We start from the raw sequence: 14,289 nt of genomic DNA on the forward strand, positions 1-14,289 counted from the left end.
AATGCATTCCCCTTATAAAAAAATCATGGGTTTGACAACTTTATGATGTTGAGTTGTGTAATTCAGTGTATTTATTGAACCGGGGCTTCAGAAAGAGAAGTGTTCTCTGAAAAATGTGGATGTTTTGTCCAACAATGTACCTAAAAAACGTATGTTTGTTTGATTTATGAATTAGGCAATTGTTCAAGCTTCTTGTCTTTTTGGTACAAGTAAGAACTTCCTGGATTGAAAATTTTGCTAAGATGATGCGCATTTTATGAAGTTTGATCATTTCCCCTACTCCCTGTCGCAAACAACGGATAATACTTGAAATTGAAGAAACTTCTAACACAATTTGTATCATGTGTTCGCCACCTCCATTCCTCAAAACAAGGCATATAATTTTTCTAAAAAGTAAAGAAATTCTAACTTCGACCAAGCTTATAGAAACTATAATACTATGTAGATATCATGTAAAAATGTACTTTATTATGTATTTAATGATGTTGATTTAAGATTGTAGATGTTAATAGTTTCCCGTAACCTTTGTCAGTCTTTCATTGATTATCTTTGATCAAAAATTATACGCCCCATTTTAAGAAACGGGTGTGTAGCAAGCAATGAGGACATATGCCATTCAAGCTTTATTATCTCATCGCAACACAGGGGTATTAAGCTAGTAGTGTTTACACTTTGGACTGGACGGCACACAGATCTTATTTTAAAGGTTATTTTGAACTCTTCAGCTCCATTCCTCCTAGCTACTAGCTAGCTACCTAATCCCCCTCAAAAAAAAAAGAAGAAGCTAGATACCTAATCCAACATGCCTCCTTCGTTATGGAACAGTCAAACCCCAGGCGCGTCAGCATGTTCCGGCCGGGAAGGAAAATCAACGGGGAAAAGACTTTTGCCGGTCGTCTTCATCGCAATTGGCGACATGATGTGTTTTTTTTTAGATGAGGTGGTATTCGGTTTGTGGCACCAAATTAACAAGAGATTTTGTGTTGTTTTCTCTGTATAATTTAGGGCTTCAAGTTTTTGATTGAATAGAGCTACGAATATTTGCCAGAAAATGTAGCACCAATTTTGATTATATGTGGTTTCAATTTTTTTTGATTAAATGTAGGCTCAGATGGCGATAGTACTTGGATCCCGAAGTACTTGCATTTTTCAAGAGATTTTTTTCGATAATAGGTGCTCCAAGATATATGTGAACATACAGTTGACTTGCAAAACACATATGCTCATATCGATTTTCTACAACAGGGAGGAGGCACGCAACAGACGTACTCCAACACAAATATTTTGTTATAAGGTACCGCAACAGGGAGGAGTAGAAATTAAGTATTTTGTTATAAGGTACCGCAAGATTTAAACCTTAACAATCCAACACAAATATCTTATGAAGATGTGATGAAGAGGTGAAATCTTGTCGTTGATTAACACAGTACATCCTCTATTTCAAATTATAAGATGCTCTATCTATTTTGAATCGAATATGTTTGGACGTATTTCACTGTTGTCGTATAAGTGGAGTCAGGCGGTATCCCTAGACTAACATGCACCCTTTCAGGTTTCAGCCCACGACGACAGTGGCATTCAGATGTGAAGACATGCATCCAAAATTCTAACCGACCTACCTATCAGGATGCACCACGGTTTCACGAAGACTCCTAACCAAACATACATCAAACAAAGACCAGAAGATCTATGTGGCGCACAAGACTGCTAAGACCCATCGTGCAACATGAAGATACCTATCACCGACGCATATATATACCGAAGACATTGACAAAGTTCAACATCTACACCAAGTTGCATATACCGAAGACCGTCTGTCCAGAAGATAGAGTTCAACATCTACACCAAGTCTCCACGTAGCATCTATAGCCATAAACCTTATCTATCTGTAGAACGTAGGGTGCATCTATAAGCCTGTAAGGTTCGTCTTGAGTCTTGTACAATCTTGTGATCGCACAAATAGTAAAATCTGAGAGAAGGTCTTCATCTACATCATGTTTTTGGTCCAAACATGTTAACTTGATTCACTTGTCGAATGTGAGATTGATTTGGGATCATGGAAAAAAAATCCTTGTACCGGAAAAAAAATCCTTGTACCGAAAAAAATCCTTGCATCCGCGAATTTTCTGGACATTGATACTTTGATTCTGATCTTCGGAAGTGAGATTGAGTTGGGATCATTGGAAAAAAATCATTCGTCATGTGTGTATGTTCACTTATTTATGTCCATATGTAGTACTCATAGAAATATCTAAAACATCTTATAATTCTAAACTATGAAGTACTACATAATTTGATGGAAAATTAATTTACTTCATTAAAGCACAGAGGATCGTAGGGTACCTCATGGGTTAGACATTTCCACATCTAGTCGTTAGGGTTTATGTCTTGCGATACTTCATAAAAAAAATTCCTTGTCTACCCGCGTAGAAAAAATATTTTGGAATCTGGCCCACAAGGTTCGACCAATCGAGAATAACACCGAATTTGTGCAGGTCTGTACCAAGATGTAGGGATTCGTTGCATAGAAAACAAAAAATTTCCTACCGCGAGAACGCAATCCAAACCAAGATGCAATCTAGAAGACGGAAGCAACGAGGGGATGAACGAGACTCACCCTTGAAGATTTCCAAAGCCTACAAGATGAGGCTCTTGTTGCTGCGGTAGACGATCACTTGCCGCTTTCAAAAGCGCGTAGAAGATCTTGACGGTGCCACAATCGGGCAGCACCTCCGTACTCGATCACACGTTCGGTGTTGATGAAGACGACGTCCTTCTCCCCGTTCCAGCGGGCACCGGAAGTAGTAGCTCCTCCTTGAATCCGGCAGCACGACGGCGTGGTGGCGGTGGCGATGGAGATCTCCGGCGGAGCTTCGCTAAGCGTTGCGGGAGAGGGGGAGGAGTGGGGCGGCTAGGGTTTGGGGAGAGGGGGTGGCCGGCCTCCTTGGGGTGCGGCCAAGGTGGTGGTGTTGTGGTGGCCGGTCCCCTCCCCTTGGCCCCTCATTATATAGGTGGAACCCCCAAGTGTTGGACTACAAGTCTTCGAATAAGACCCCAACCCAAAACCTTCCATGTGTAGGGAAACCTACCCAAGGTGGGACTCCCACCTCAAGTGGGATTCCCACCCTTCCATGAGGGGGGGGGGGGGGTGGCCGGCCCCCTTGGTGGAGTCCACTTGGGACTCCACCCCTCTAGAGTTGGCCGGCCATGGGTGGTGGAGTCCCTTCGGGACTCCGCCTTCCAAAGTGATTTCTTCCGGACTTTTCTAGAACCTTCTAGAACCTTTCATAAATTCACCGGATCATTTTCAAACTTATAAAATGACTTCCTATATTTGAATCTTATTCTCCGGACCATTCTGGAACTCCTCGTGATGTCCGGGATCCCATCCGAGACTTCGAACAATACTTCGAACTCCATTTCATATTCAAGTTCTACTATTACAACATCAAACCTTAAGTGTGTCACCCTACGGTTAGCGAACTATGTGGACATGGTTGAGAACTCTCTCCGACCAATAACCAATAGCGGGATCTGGAGATCCATAATGGCTCCCACATATACAGCGATGACTTAGTGATCGAATGAACCATTCACATATGATACCAATTCCCTTTGTCACACGATATTTTACTTGTCCGGGGTTTGATCATCGGTATCTCTCTATACCTTGTTCAACCTCGTCTCCTGACAAGTATTGTTTACTCGTACCGTGGTATGTGGTCTCTTATGAACCATTCATATGCGTGCAAGCTATTTAGACGACATTCCACCGAGAGGGCCCAGAGTATATCTATCCGTCATCGGGATGGACAAATCCCACTGTTGATCCATATGCCTCAACTCATACTTTCCGGATACTTAATCCCACCTTTATAACCACCCATTTACGCAGTGGCGTTTGATGTAATCAAAGTACCTTTCTGGTATAAGTGATTTACATGATCTCATGGTTGAAAGGACTAGGTAACTATGTATCGAAAGCTTATAGCAAATAACTTAATGACGTGATCTTATCCTACGCTTAATTGGGTGTGTCCATTACATCATTCATATAATGATATAACCTTGTTATTAATAACATCCAATGTTCATGATTATGAAACTAATCATCTATTAATCAACAAGCTAGTTAAGAGGCTTACTAGGGACTCATTGTTGTTTACATAACACACATGTATCAATGTTTCGGTTAATACAATTATAGCATGGTATATAAACATTTATCATAAACATAAAGATATATAATAACCACTTTTATTATTGCCTCTTGGGCATATCTCCAACAGTCTCCCCCTTGCACTAGAGTCAATAATCTAGATTACATTGTAAGGTACCTAACACCCATGGCATTCTGGTGTTGGTCATGCTTTGCCCTAGGGAGAGCTTTAGTCAACGGATCTGCTACATTCAGATCAGTGTGTACTTTGCAAATCTTTAATTCTCCATCTTCGATGTACTCGCGAATCGAGTGATAACGCAGCTTGATATGCTTCAGCCTCTTGTGTGACCTTGGTTCTTGTGCATTGGCGATGGCACCCATGTTGTCACAGTAGATGACTAGTGGGTCCAATGCACTAGGAACCACACCGAGCTCTACAATGAACCTCTTCATCCATACCGCTTCTGATGAAGCCTCTGAAGCCGCTATGTACTCCGATTCTGGTGAAGACTTCACCACCGTGCACTGCTTCGAGCTTGCCCACCATCGCAGCACCATTCAATATAAACACGTACCTGCACCGTGACTTAGAGTCATCGTGGATCGTTGTTCCAACTTGCATCGGTGTAACTTGTTACAACGAGCTCTTGGTCACCTCCATAACAAAGAAACATATCCTTAGTTCTTTTCAAGTACTTCAGGATATTCTTGACCGCTGTCCAGTGTTCCATTCCTGGATCACTTTAATATCTACTAGTCAAACTAACAGCATGTGCTATATCCGGTCTCGTACATAGCATGGCATACATGATAGAGCCTACTGCCGAGGCATAGGGGATCTGACTCATCCTTTCTCTTTCTTCTGCCGTAGCCGGACCTTGATTCTTACTCAAGACCTTGCCTGGTAACATAGGTAAGAATCCTTTCTTACTTTCGTCCATTCTAAACTTCTTTAGAATCTTGTCCAGGTATGTACTCTGTGATAGCCCTATTAGGCGTCTTGATCTATCTCTATAAATCTTGATGCCTAATATATATGATGCTTCACCAAGGTTTTTCATTGAAAAAATATTATTCAAATAACCTTTTACACTGCTTAATAGTTATATATCATTCCCAATCAATAATATGTCATCTACATATAATATCAGGAACGCTACAGAGCTTCCACTCACTTTCTTGTAAATACAGGCCTCTCCATGACACTGTATAAACCCGAAGTCTTTGATCACCTTATCAAAGCATCGGTTCCAACTTCTTGATGCTTGCTTCAGTCCATAAATTGAACGCTGAAGTTGGCATACTTTGTCAGCATTTTTAGGATCGACAAAACCTTTGGGTTGTACCATATACAACTCTTCCTCAATGTCTCCATTAAGGAATGTCGTTTTGACATCCATCTGCCAAATCTCATAATCAAAAAATGCAGCTATTGCTAACAAAATCCTCACAGATTTTAGCTTCGCTACAGGTGAGAAAGTCTCATCGTAGTCAACACCTTGAATTTGTCAAAAACCCTTTGCGACAAGTTGAGCTTTATAGACAGTAATATTACCATCAGCATCTGTTTTTCTCTTGAAGATTCATTTATTCTCGACAGCCTTGCGGCTATCAGGTAAGTCTACCAAAGTCCATACTTTGTTATCATACATGGATCCCATTTCGGATTTCATGACTTCTTGCCATTTGTTGGAATCTGGGCTCATCATCGCTTCTTCATACGTCACAGGGTCTTCATCATTGTTGTCCACAATCATGACATTTAGACAAGGATCATACCAATCAGGAGTGGCACGTTCCCTTGTCGATCTGCGAGGTTCAGTAGCTATCTCGTTCGAAGTTTCATGATCATTATCATTAATTTCCTCTGTTGTTGGTGTAGGCAGCACAGGAACAACTTCCGGTACTGCGCTACTCTGATCAACGAGTGAAGATTCAGTAATCTTGTCGAGTTCTACTTTTCTTCCAGTCACTTCTTTAATGAGAAATTCTTTCTCAAGAAAGGTTCCGTTCTTAGCAACAAAGATTTGGCCTTCGGATCTGTGATAGAAAGTGTACCCTATAGTTTCCTTAGGGTATCCTATGAAGACGCATTTCTCCGCTTTGGGTTCTAGCTTGTCCGGTTGTAACTTTTTTACATAGGCTTCGCAACCCCAAACTTTAAGGAAGGACAGCTTAGGTTTCTTATTAAACCATAATTCATACGGTGTCGTTTCAACGGATTTTGATGGTGCTCTATTTAAAGTGAATGCGGCTGTCTCTAATGCATAACTCCAAAATGATAATGGCAAATCAGTAAGAGACATCATAGAATGAACCATATCTAAGAGGGTTCGATTACGACGTTCGGACACACCGTTTCATTTTGGTGTTCCCGGCGGTGTCAATTGTGAAAGTATTCCGCATTTCTTTAAATGCATGCCAAACTCATAACTCAGATATTCACCTCCGCGATTAGATCGTAGAAATTTAATCTTCTTGTTACGTTGATTTTCTTCTTCACTTTGGAATTCCTTAAACTTCTCGAAAGTTTCGGATTTATGTTTCATGAAATAGATATACCCATATCTACTCAGATAATCTGTGAAGGTTAGAACATAACAATAACCACCGCGCGACGCTACACTCATTGGTCCGCACACATCGGTATGTATGATTTCCAATAAGTCTGTAGCTCTCTCCATCATACCAGAGAATGGAGTCTTAGTCATTTTTCCATTAGACATGCTTCGCATTTATCAAGTGACTCAAAGTCAAGTGATTCAAGTAATCCATCGGTATGGAGTTTCTTCATGTGTTTCACTCCAATATGACCAAGACGACAGTGCCACATATAAGTAGAATTATCATTCAATTTAATTCGCTTAGCATCAATGTTATGAATATGTGTATCACTACTATCGAGATCTAACAGAAATAAACCATTCTTTTCAGGTGCTCGACCATAAAAGATATTATTCATAAAAATAGAACAACCATTATTCTCAGACTTGAATGAATAACCGTCTTGCATTAAACAAGATCCAGATATAATGTTCATGCTCAACGCGGGTAAAAAATAACAACTATTGAGGTTTAAAACTAATCCCGAAGGTAGATGTAGAGGAAGTGTGCCGACAACGATCACATCGACTTTGGATCCGTTTCCAACGCGCATCATCACTTCATCCTTCAATAGTCTTCGTTTATTCTTTAGTTCCTGTTTCGAGTTACAAATATGAGCAACCGAACCAGTATCAAATACCCAGGTACTAGTACGAGAACCAGTAAGATAAACATCTATAACATGTATATCAGATATACCTTCTTTCTTCATCTTGACAAGGCCGCTCTTCAGATCAGCCAAATACTTGGAGCAATTACGCTTCCAGTGTCCCTTCACCTTGCAGTAATAGCACTCAGCATCAGGCTTAGGGCCATTCTTAGGTTTCATAGGAGGCGTGGCAGCTTTCTTGCCACCCTTCTTGAATTTACCTTTAGACTTGCCCTGTTTCTTAAAACTGGTGGTCTTGTTGACCATCAACACTTGGTTCTCTTTCTTGATCTCAATCTCAGCAGATTTTAGCATGGCGAAGAGTTCAGGTAACTCTTTGTTCATGTTCTGCATATTGTAGTTCATCACAAAGTTCTTGTAACTAGGTGGCAGTGATTGAAGGACACGATTAATCCCCAGTCTGTTAGGAATCACTATTCCCAAGTCACTGAGTTTCTTCGCATGCCCGATCATGGCGAGCATGTGCTCACTAACGGAGCTGCCTTCTTCCATCATGCAGCTGAAGAAGTGTTTCGATGCTTCATAGCATTCCACGGCCGCATGAGTTTCAAAGATAGCTTTCAGCTCATTGACCAACTCATGAGGATCGTGGTGCTCAAAACGTTTTTGAAGATCGGCTTCCAGACTGCACAGGATGGCACACTGAACTTGAGAGTACCGAGTTTTCCGAGTCGCGTAAACATTCTTTACTTCATCGGTTTCAGTTTCTGCAGGAGGGTCACCTAGCGGTGCACCAAGCACATATTGCAGGTTTCCACCAGCGAGGAAAATCCTCACATGACGGAACCAGTCGGTGAAGTTGCTACCGTTGCTCTTAAGCTTTTCTTTCTCTAGGAACTGGTTAAAATTGATTGGGGACGCCATATCTACAACATATATTTGCAATAGTTTAGACTAAGTTTATGACAAATTGAGTTCAAATTTTAATTCAACATAATTAAAAACTAGGTGAACTCCCACTCAAAACAATATCCCTCGAATTGTCTTAGTGATCACACGAACCAAATCCACCACACCAAGTCCGATCATCACGAGACAAGATGTAACTTCAATGGCGAATACTCAAAGTGTTCATCATATCAATCATATGATTCATGCTCTACCTTTCGGTATCACGTGTTCCGAGACCATGTCTATACATGCTAGGCTCGTCAAGGCCACCTTAGTATCCGCATGTGCAAAACTGGCTTGCACCCGTTGTATGCACTTGTTGATTCTATCACACCCGATCATCACGAGATGCTTCGAAACGACAAGTCTTGGCAACGGTGCTACTAAGGATGAACACTTTATTATCTTGATATTTTAGTGAGAGGGATCATCTTATAATGCTACCGTCGCGATCTAAGCAAAATAAGATGCATAAAAGGATTAACATCACATGCAGTTCATATGTGATATGATATGGCCCTTTTGTCTTTGCGCCTTTGATCTTCATCTCCAAAGCACGGACATGATCTCCATCATCAACGGGCATGATCTCCATCATCGTCGGCGTAGCGTCAAGGTCAATGGCGCCGTCTTCATGATTGTTCTCCCATGTAGCAACTATTACAACTACTTTGAAATACTACTCAACATGAAATTTAAAGACAACCATAAGGCTCCTGCCGGTTGCCACAATACAATAATGATCATCTCATACATATTCATCATCACATTATGGCCATATCACATCACCAAACCCTGCAAAAACAAGTTAGACGTCTCTAATTTGGTTTGCATATTTTACGTGGTTTAGGGTTTTCGAGTGTGATCTAATCTACCTACGAACATGAACCACAACGGTGATACTAGTGTTGTCAATAGAAGAGTAAATTGAATCTTCACTATAGTAGGAGAGACAGACACCCGCAAAGCCACTTATGCAATACAAGTTGCATGTCGAGCGTGGAGCAAATCTCATGAACGCGGTCATGTAAAGTTAGCCCGAGCCGCTTCATCCCACTATGCCACAAAGATGCAAAGTACTCAAACTAAAGACAACATAAGCATCAACGCCCACAAAACCATTGTGTTCTACTCGTGCAACCATCTATGCATAGACACGGCTCTGATACCACTGTAGGGATTTGTTGCATAGAAAACAAAAAATTCCTACCGCGAGAACGCAATCCAAGCCAAGATGCAATCTAGAAGACGGAAGCAACGAGGGGATGAACGAGACTCACCCTTGAAGATTTCCAAAGCCTACAAGATGAGGCTCTTGTTGTTGCGGTAGACGATCACTTGTCGCTTTCAAAAGCGCGTAGAAGATCTTGACGGTGCCACAATCGGGCAGCACCTCCGTACTCGGTCACACGTTCGGTGTTGATGAAGACGACATCCTTCTCCCCGTTCCAGCGGGCAGCGGAAGTAGTAGCTCCTCCTTGAATCCGGCAGCACGACGGCGTGGTGGCGGTGGCGATGGAGATCTCCAGCGGAGCTTCGCTAAGCGTTGCGGGAGAGGGAGAGGAGTGGGGCGGCTAAGGTTTGGGGAGAGGGGGTGGCCGGCCTCCTTGGGGTGCGGCCAAGGTGGTGGTGTTGTGGTGGCCGGCCCCCTCCCCTTGGCCCCTCATTATATAGGTGGAACCCCCAAGTGTTGGACTACAAGTCTTCGAATAAGACCCCAACCCAAAACCTTCCATGTGTAGGGAAACCTACCCAAGGTGGGACTCCCACCTCAAGTGGGATTCCCACCCTTCCATGAGGGGGGTGGCCGGCCCCCTTGGTGGAGTCCACTTGGGACTCCACCCCTCTAGGGTTGGCCGGCCATGGGTGGTGGAGTCCCTTCGGGACTCCGCCTTCCAAAGTGATTTCTTCCGGACTTTTCTAGAACCTTCTAGAACCTTCCATAAATTCACCAGATCATTTTCAAACTTATAAAATGACTTCCTATATATGAATCTTATTCTCCGGACCATTCCGGAACTCCTCGTGATGTCCGGGATCCCATCCGAGACTTCGAACAATACTTCAAACTCCATTCCATATTCAAGTTCTACTATTACAACATCAAACCTTAAGTGTGTCACCCTACGGTTCGCAAACTATGTGGACATGGTTGAGAACTCTCTCCGACCAATAACCAATAGCGGGATCTGGAGATCTATAATGGCTCCCACATATTCAACGATGACTTAGTGATCGAATGAACCATTCACATACGATACCAATTCCCTTTGTCACACGATATTTTACTTGTCCGAAGTTTGATCATCGGTATCTCTCTATACCTTGTTCAACCTCGTCTCCTGACAAGTACTCGTACCATGGTATGTGGTCTCTTATGAACCATTCATATGCTTGCAAGCTATTTAGACGACATTCCACCGAGAGGGCCCAGAGTATATCTATCCGTCATCGGGATGGACAAATCCCACTGTTGATCCATATGCCTCAACTCATACTTTCCGGATACTTAATCCCACCTTTATAACCATACATTTACGCAGTGACATTTGATGTAATCAAAGTACCTTTCTGGTATAAGTGATTTACATGATCTCATGGTCGAAAGGATTAGGTAACTATGTATCGAAAGCTTATAGAAAATAACTTAATGACGTGATCTTATGCTACGCTTAATTGGGTGTGTCCATTACATCATTCATATAATGATATAACCTTGTTATTAATAACATCCAATGTTCATGATTATGAAACTAATCATCTATTAAATAACAAGCTAGTTAAGAGGCTTACTAGGGACTCATTGTTGTTTACATAACACACATGTATCAATGTTTCGGTTAATACAATTATAGCATGGTATATAAACATTTATCATAAACATAAAGATGTATAATAACCACTTTTATTATTGCCTCTTGGGCATATCTCCAACACAAGAATGGCTGGCGCTAAGGTAGGGTCGCGCCAAGGCTCTTGGAGCCAAAGCAAGGTCGGTGTCAACGGCATTGGCACTGAGCACCTTGAGTCATTTCATTCTTAGTTTCCTCGGTGCTGACCTGCATAGATTCAACGCCGTTATCGATGGTGCAGGCCCAGCCGCCCAAGGATCAGATTTTTAAATAGTTTCATCGAAGAGGCTTAGGCTTGTAAGCGCTTTTTTGTTTGTTGGTGGACGCCACCATGCGTCGGTTCTTTTACTCGGAACAAAACATTACAATATAGTGAAAATACGCAATGAGACATGGGTACTTATGAACCCTATAACCTGACGGCCCCAAAATTCATATTTCTAGCGCTCCCAAGGTTCATATCCAAAATTTCCATATCCAAATTCAAAAGTATGTAGCTCACCCAAAAAAAACCACAAGTTTCAAATAATATATGGTCTCAATGAAACTCGACCTCTCAAAATTTCTCTAACTTAGTGGTCGGATAACTATGTAACCATAAACCCTAACGGAGTAAGTTTAAACCGGTTCAGGTGTACCCATGTGCAGAAAACTAGCGGTGCTGATATAGTGATTGCAACTGCTTGTACGATCAAGTTTCATTGGGTACGTAGGCAGAATGTCACAATAAGTAAACGAGGCTAACCAAAAGCAAGCAGCCAGTGAGTTCCTATCGCGGCGTGATCAGGTGGGGGCTTCCCACTCGCAGCAACAGGGACATGTATATCCATGGCCATCAAACCCGGGCGGTCGGTCCACATTCCCCGCTGACAAATAAACCTCCTCTGCTCTTCTCTGCTCTTGATTTTGTTGGGTTGCTGCGAGGATCTTGCAACTGCAACCACTCCTCAACGGCCCCAACCCCGACGCGCCCGCCCGCCATTTTTCTATCCTCTAAATTTAAATTAAACTGCGGTGAGAACAGAGACGGCAGGTGATCCATTTTCTTGGTCTGTTGTTGGTGTTAACTTTTGTTTTCTCCTTCTTGAGAAGACAAATTTCGTTCTTTAGGGGACCAGGCAAGCAAAAGCATCATCATCCAAGTCTCTCTGCAAAAAAATGTAATCACCAACCTTTACCACCTTTGCTTTGATCCCATTGCCTTTACCTTTCTTTCTTCGCCTCCCTCTCCATAGCTTCCTTCTTTTCCCCCTTTATTCCCTGCCTAGTTGCTCCTGCTTTGCGAGCATTGCCCACACTCCGCTCGCTCGCACACGGCATCGCCATTGCACCCAGCACGCAAACCGTATGCCGATCATGAAGGAGTTTTCGTACGAGGAGATCGAGGCGGCGACCGGCGGCTTCGCGGCCAAGAACGTCGTCGGGAAGGGCAGCCATGGATGCGTGTACCGGACAAGGCTCAGGGTTGGCACCGGCAGGAGGGCCGTCACCGTGGCCGTCAAGAGGGCGTCGCACCCGCAGGGGGAGGCCAAGCTCGCCAACGAGATCGCCGTGCTCGCCGCCGCGCGCCACCTCCCGGGCGTCGTCACCCTCCTCGGCGTCGCGGCGCCGCCGCCCGGCAAGCCGCCTTTGCTCGTCATGGAGCTCATGCCCAACGGCTCGCTCCACGACCTCCTGCACCGGTCCCCGCGCCCCCCGCCGTGGCCGCGCCGCGTGGAGCTCGCGCTCGACGTGGCGCGGGCCCTGCGCGCGCTCCACGGCGCCGCGCCGCGCGTCATCATACACCGGGACGTCAAGACCGCCAACGTCCTGCTCGCCCGCGACGGCCGCGCCCGCCTCGCCGACTTCAGCCTCGCGGTCAGGGTCCCCGCCTCTGGCGCGCCGGCGCCGCCGCCCGCTGGCACGATGGGGTACCTGGACCCGAGCTACACGGAGCCCGGCCGGCTCGGCCCGGAGAGCGACGTGTTCAGCTTCGGCGTCGTGCTGCTCGAGATCGTCAGCGGCCGGAAGGTCATGGACATGAACGCCTCCCCGTCGTCCATCGTCGCATGGGCCGTGCCGCTCATCCGCGCCGGCCTGGCGCGCCAGGTGTTCGACGGGAGGGTCGCCGCGCCCCCTCCCGGCGGAGTCGCCGAGGCCGCGATCGCCCGGGTCCTAGCCGTCGCCGCACGATGCGTATCTGGTAACGTGGAGGGCCGGCCGACGATGTCCGAGGTGGCGTCCGAGCTGCGGGGCGCGCTCGAGAGCGCCGGGTGGCACCGCCGCCGCGGGATGGACGCCGTGGAAAGGGTGTACAGGCGCGTCGTGTCGTGGGGAACGCGGGTGCGCGCCAAGACGACGACGAGGAGGAGTAAGGTGGAGTGCACCGAGCTGTCGTCGGGGTCGTCGGAGGGGAGCAGCAGCCGCGCGGACTCCTGCCCTACACCGTCGTCGCGTTCCAACAGCATACGACTCACCACATAGGCTGACACTGCAAAACATAGGCGCCCCTTCCAACGGAACGTGCGACTATTTTTTTTTTCGTGTCAAAAATCCTCCATGAATTGAACTGTTTTCCGGATTTTACAGGGATTGCTAACGTTAGTTAGGCTATATATTCTCGGATAAGTTAGATCACAATGGTAACGACTGTTTGTTTGGTTGTGTACATTGATGTGTATATGTTGCTGTCAACACATGGGTTGTAACTTGTAGTATGGAGGAACTACACCCATATTTGAACTGAACCTCCTGATTTTGACTTCAACAAACGGGGATCCATTTCTTTGTCTCTCTGTGCCTGTCACATAAGTCCAAATAATTCTTTACAATACTCTGTCAAAGTAGGAATATAATAATACAAAAAAAAAACACTAGCATTTTTCGATAACAGTGGAGTACAGGGCTTATGCCTTGAGTATAAAACCGGCGCACACATGTACACGCTACATAAGACTGCTCATAGTGGGAGTAACATAGCTAGTAACATCACACATCTCAAGGCATTTTGGTGACATGGCATGCGAATAAATGAAGAAAAAGAGTGAGGTGGTAACTAGCTATGTTACCATAATATCACACACCCCAAGGCAAAATGAGTCTACAACATAATAAATGACACAATGCATGAC

General features: G+C 44.5%; 1 protein-coding gene across 1 annotated transcript; it reads left to right on the forward strand.

Moving 5' to 3' along the window:
- The first annotated feature begins 12,089 nt into the window (after window positions 1–12,089).
- LOC127342443 (serine/threonine-protein kinase-like protein At5g23170) lies at window positions 12,090–13,945 on the forward strand. Its single transcript, XM_051368404.2, has one exon. It carries the CDS (start codon window positions 12,527–12,529, stop codon window positions 13,640–13,642), a length of 1,116 nt encoding a protein of 371 aa, XP_051224364.1. The 5' UTR covers window positions 12,090–12,526; the 3' UTR covers window positions 13,643–13,945.
- The last annotated feature ends 344 nt before the right edge of the window (window positions 13,946–14,289 follow it).

The sequence above is a fragment of the Lolium perenne genome, chromosome 3, assembly GCF_019359855.2.
Source record: "Lolium perenne isolate Kyuss_39 chromosome 3, Kyuss_2.0, whole genome shotgun sequence".
NCBI lineage: Eukaryota > Viridiplantae > Streptophyta > Magnoliopsida > Poales > Poaceae > Lolium > Lolium perenne.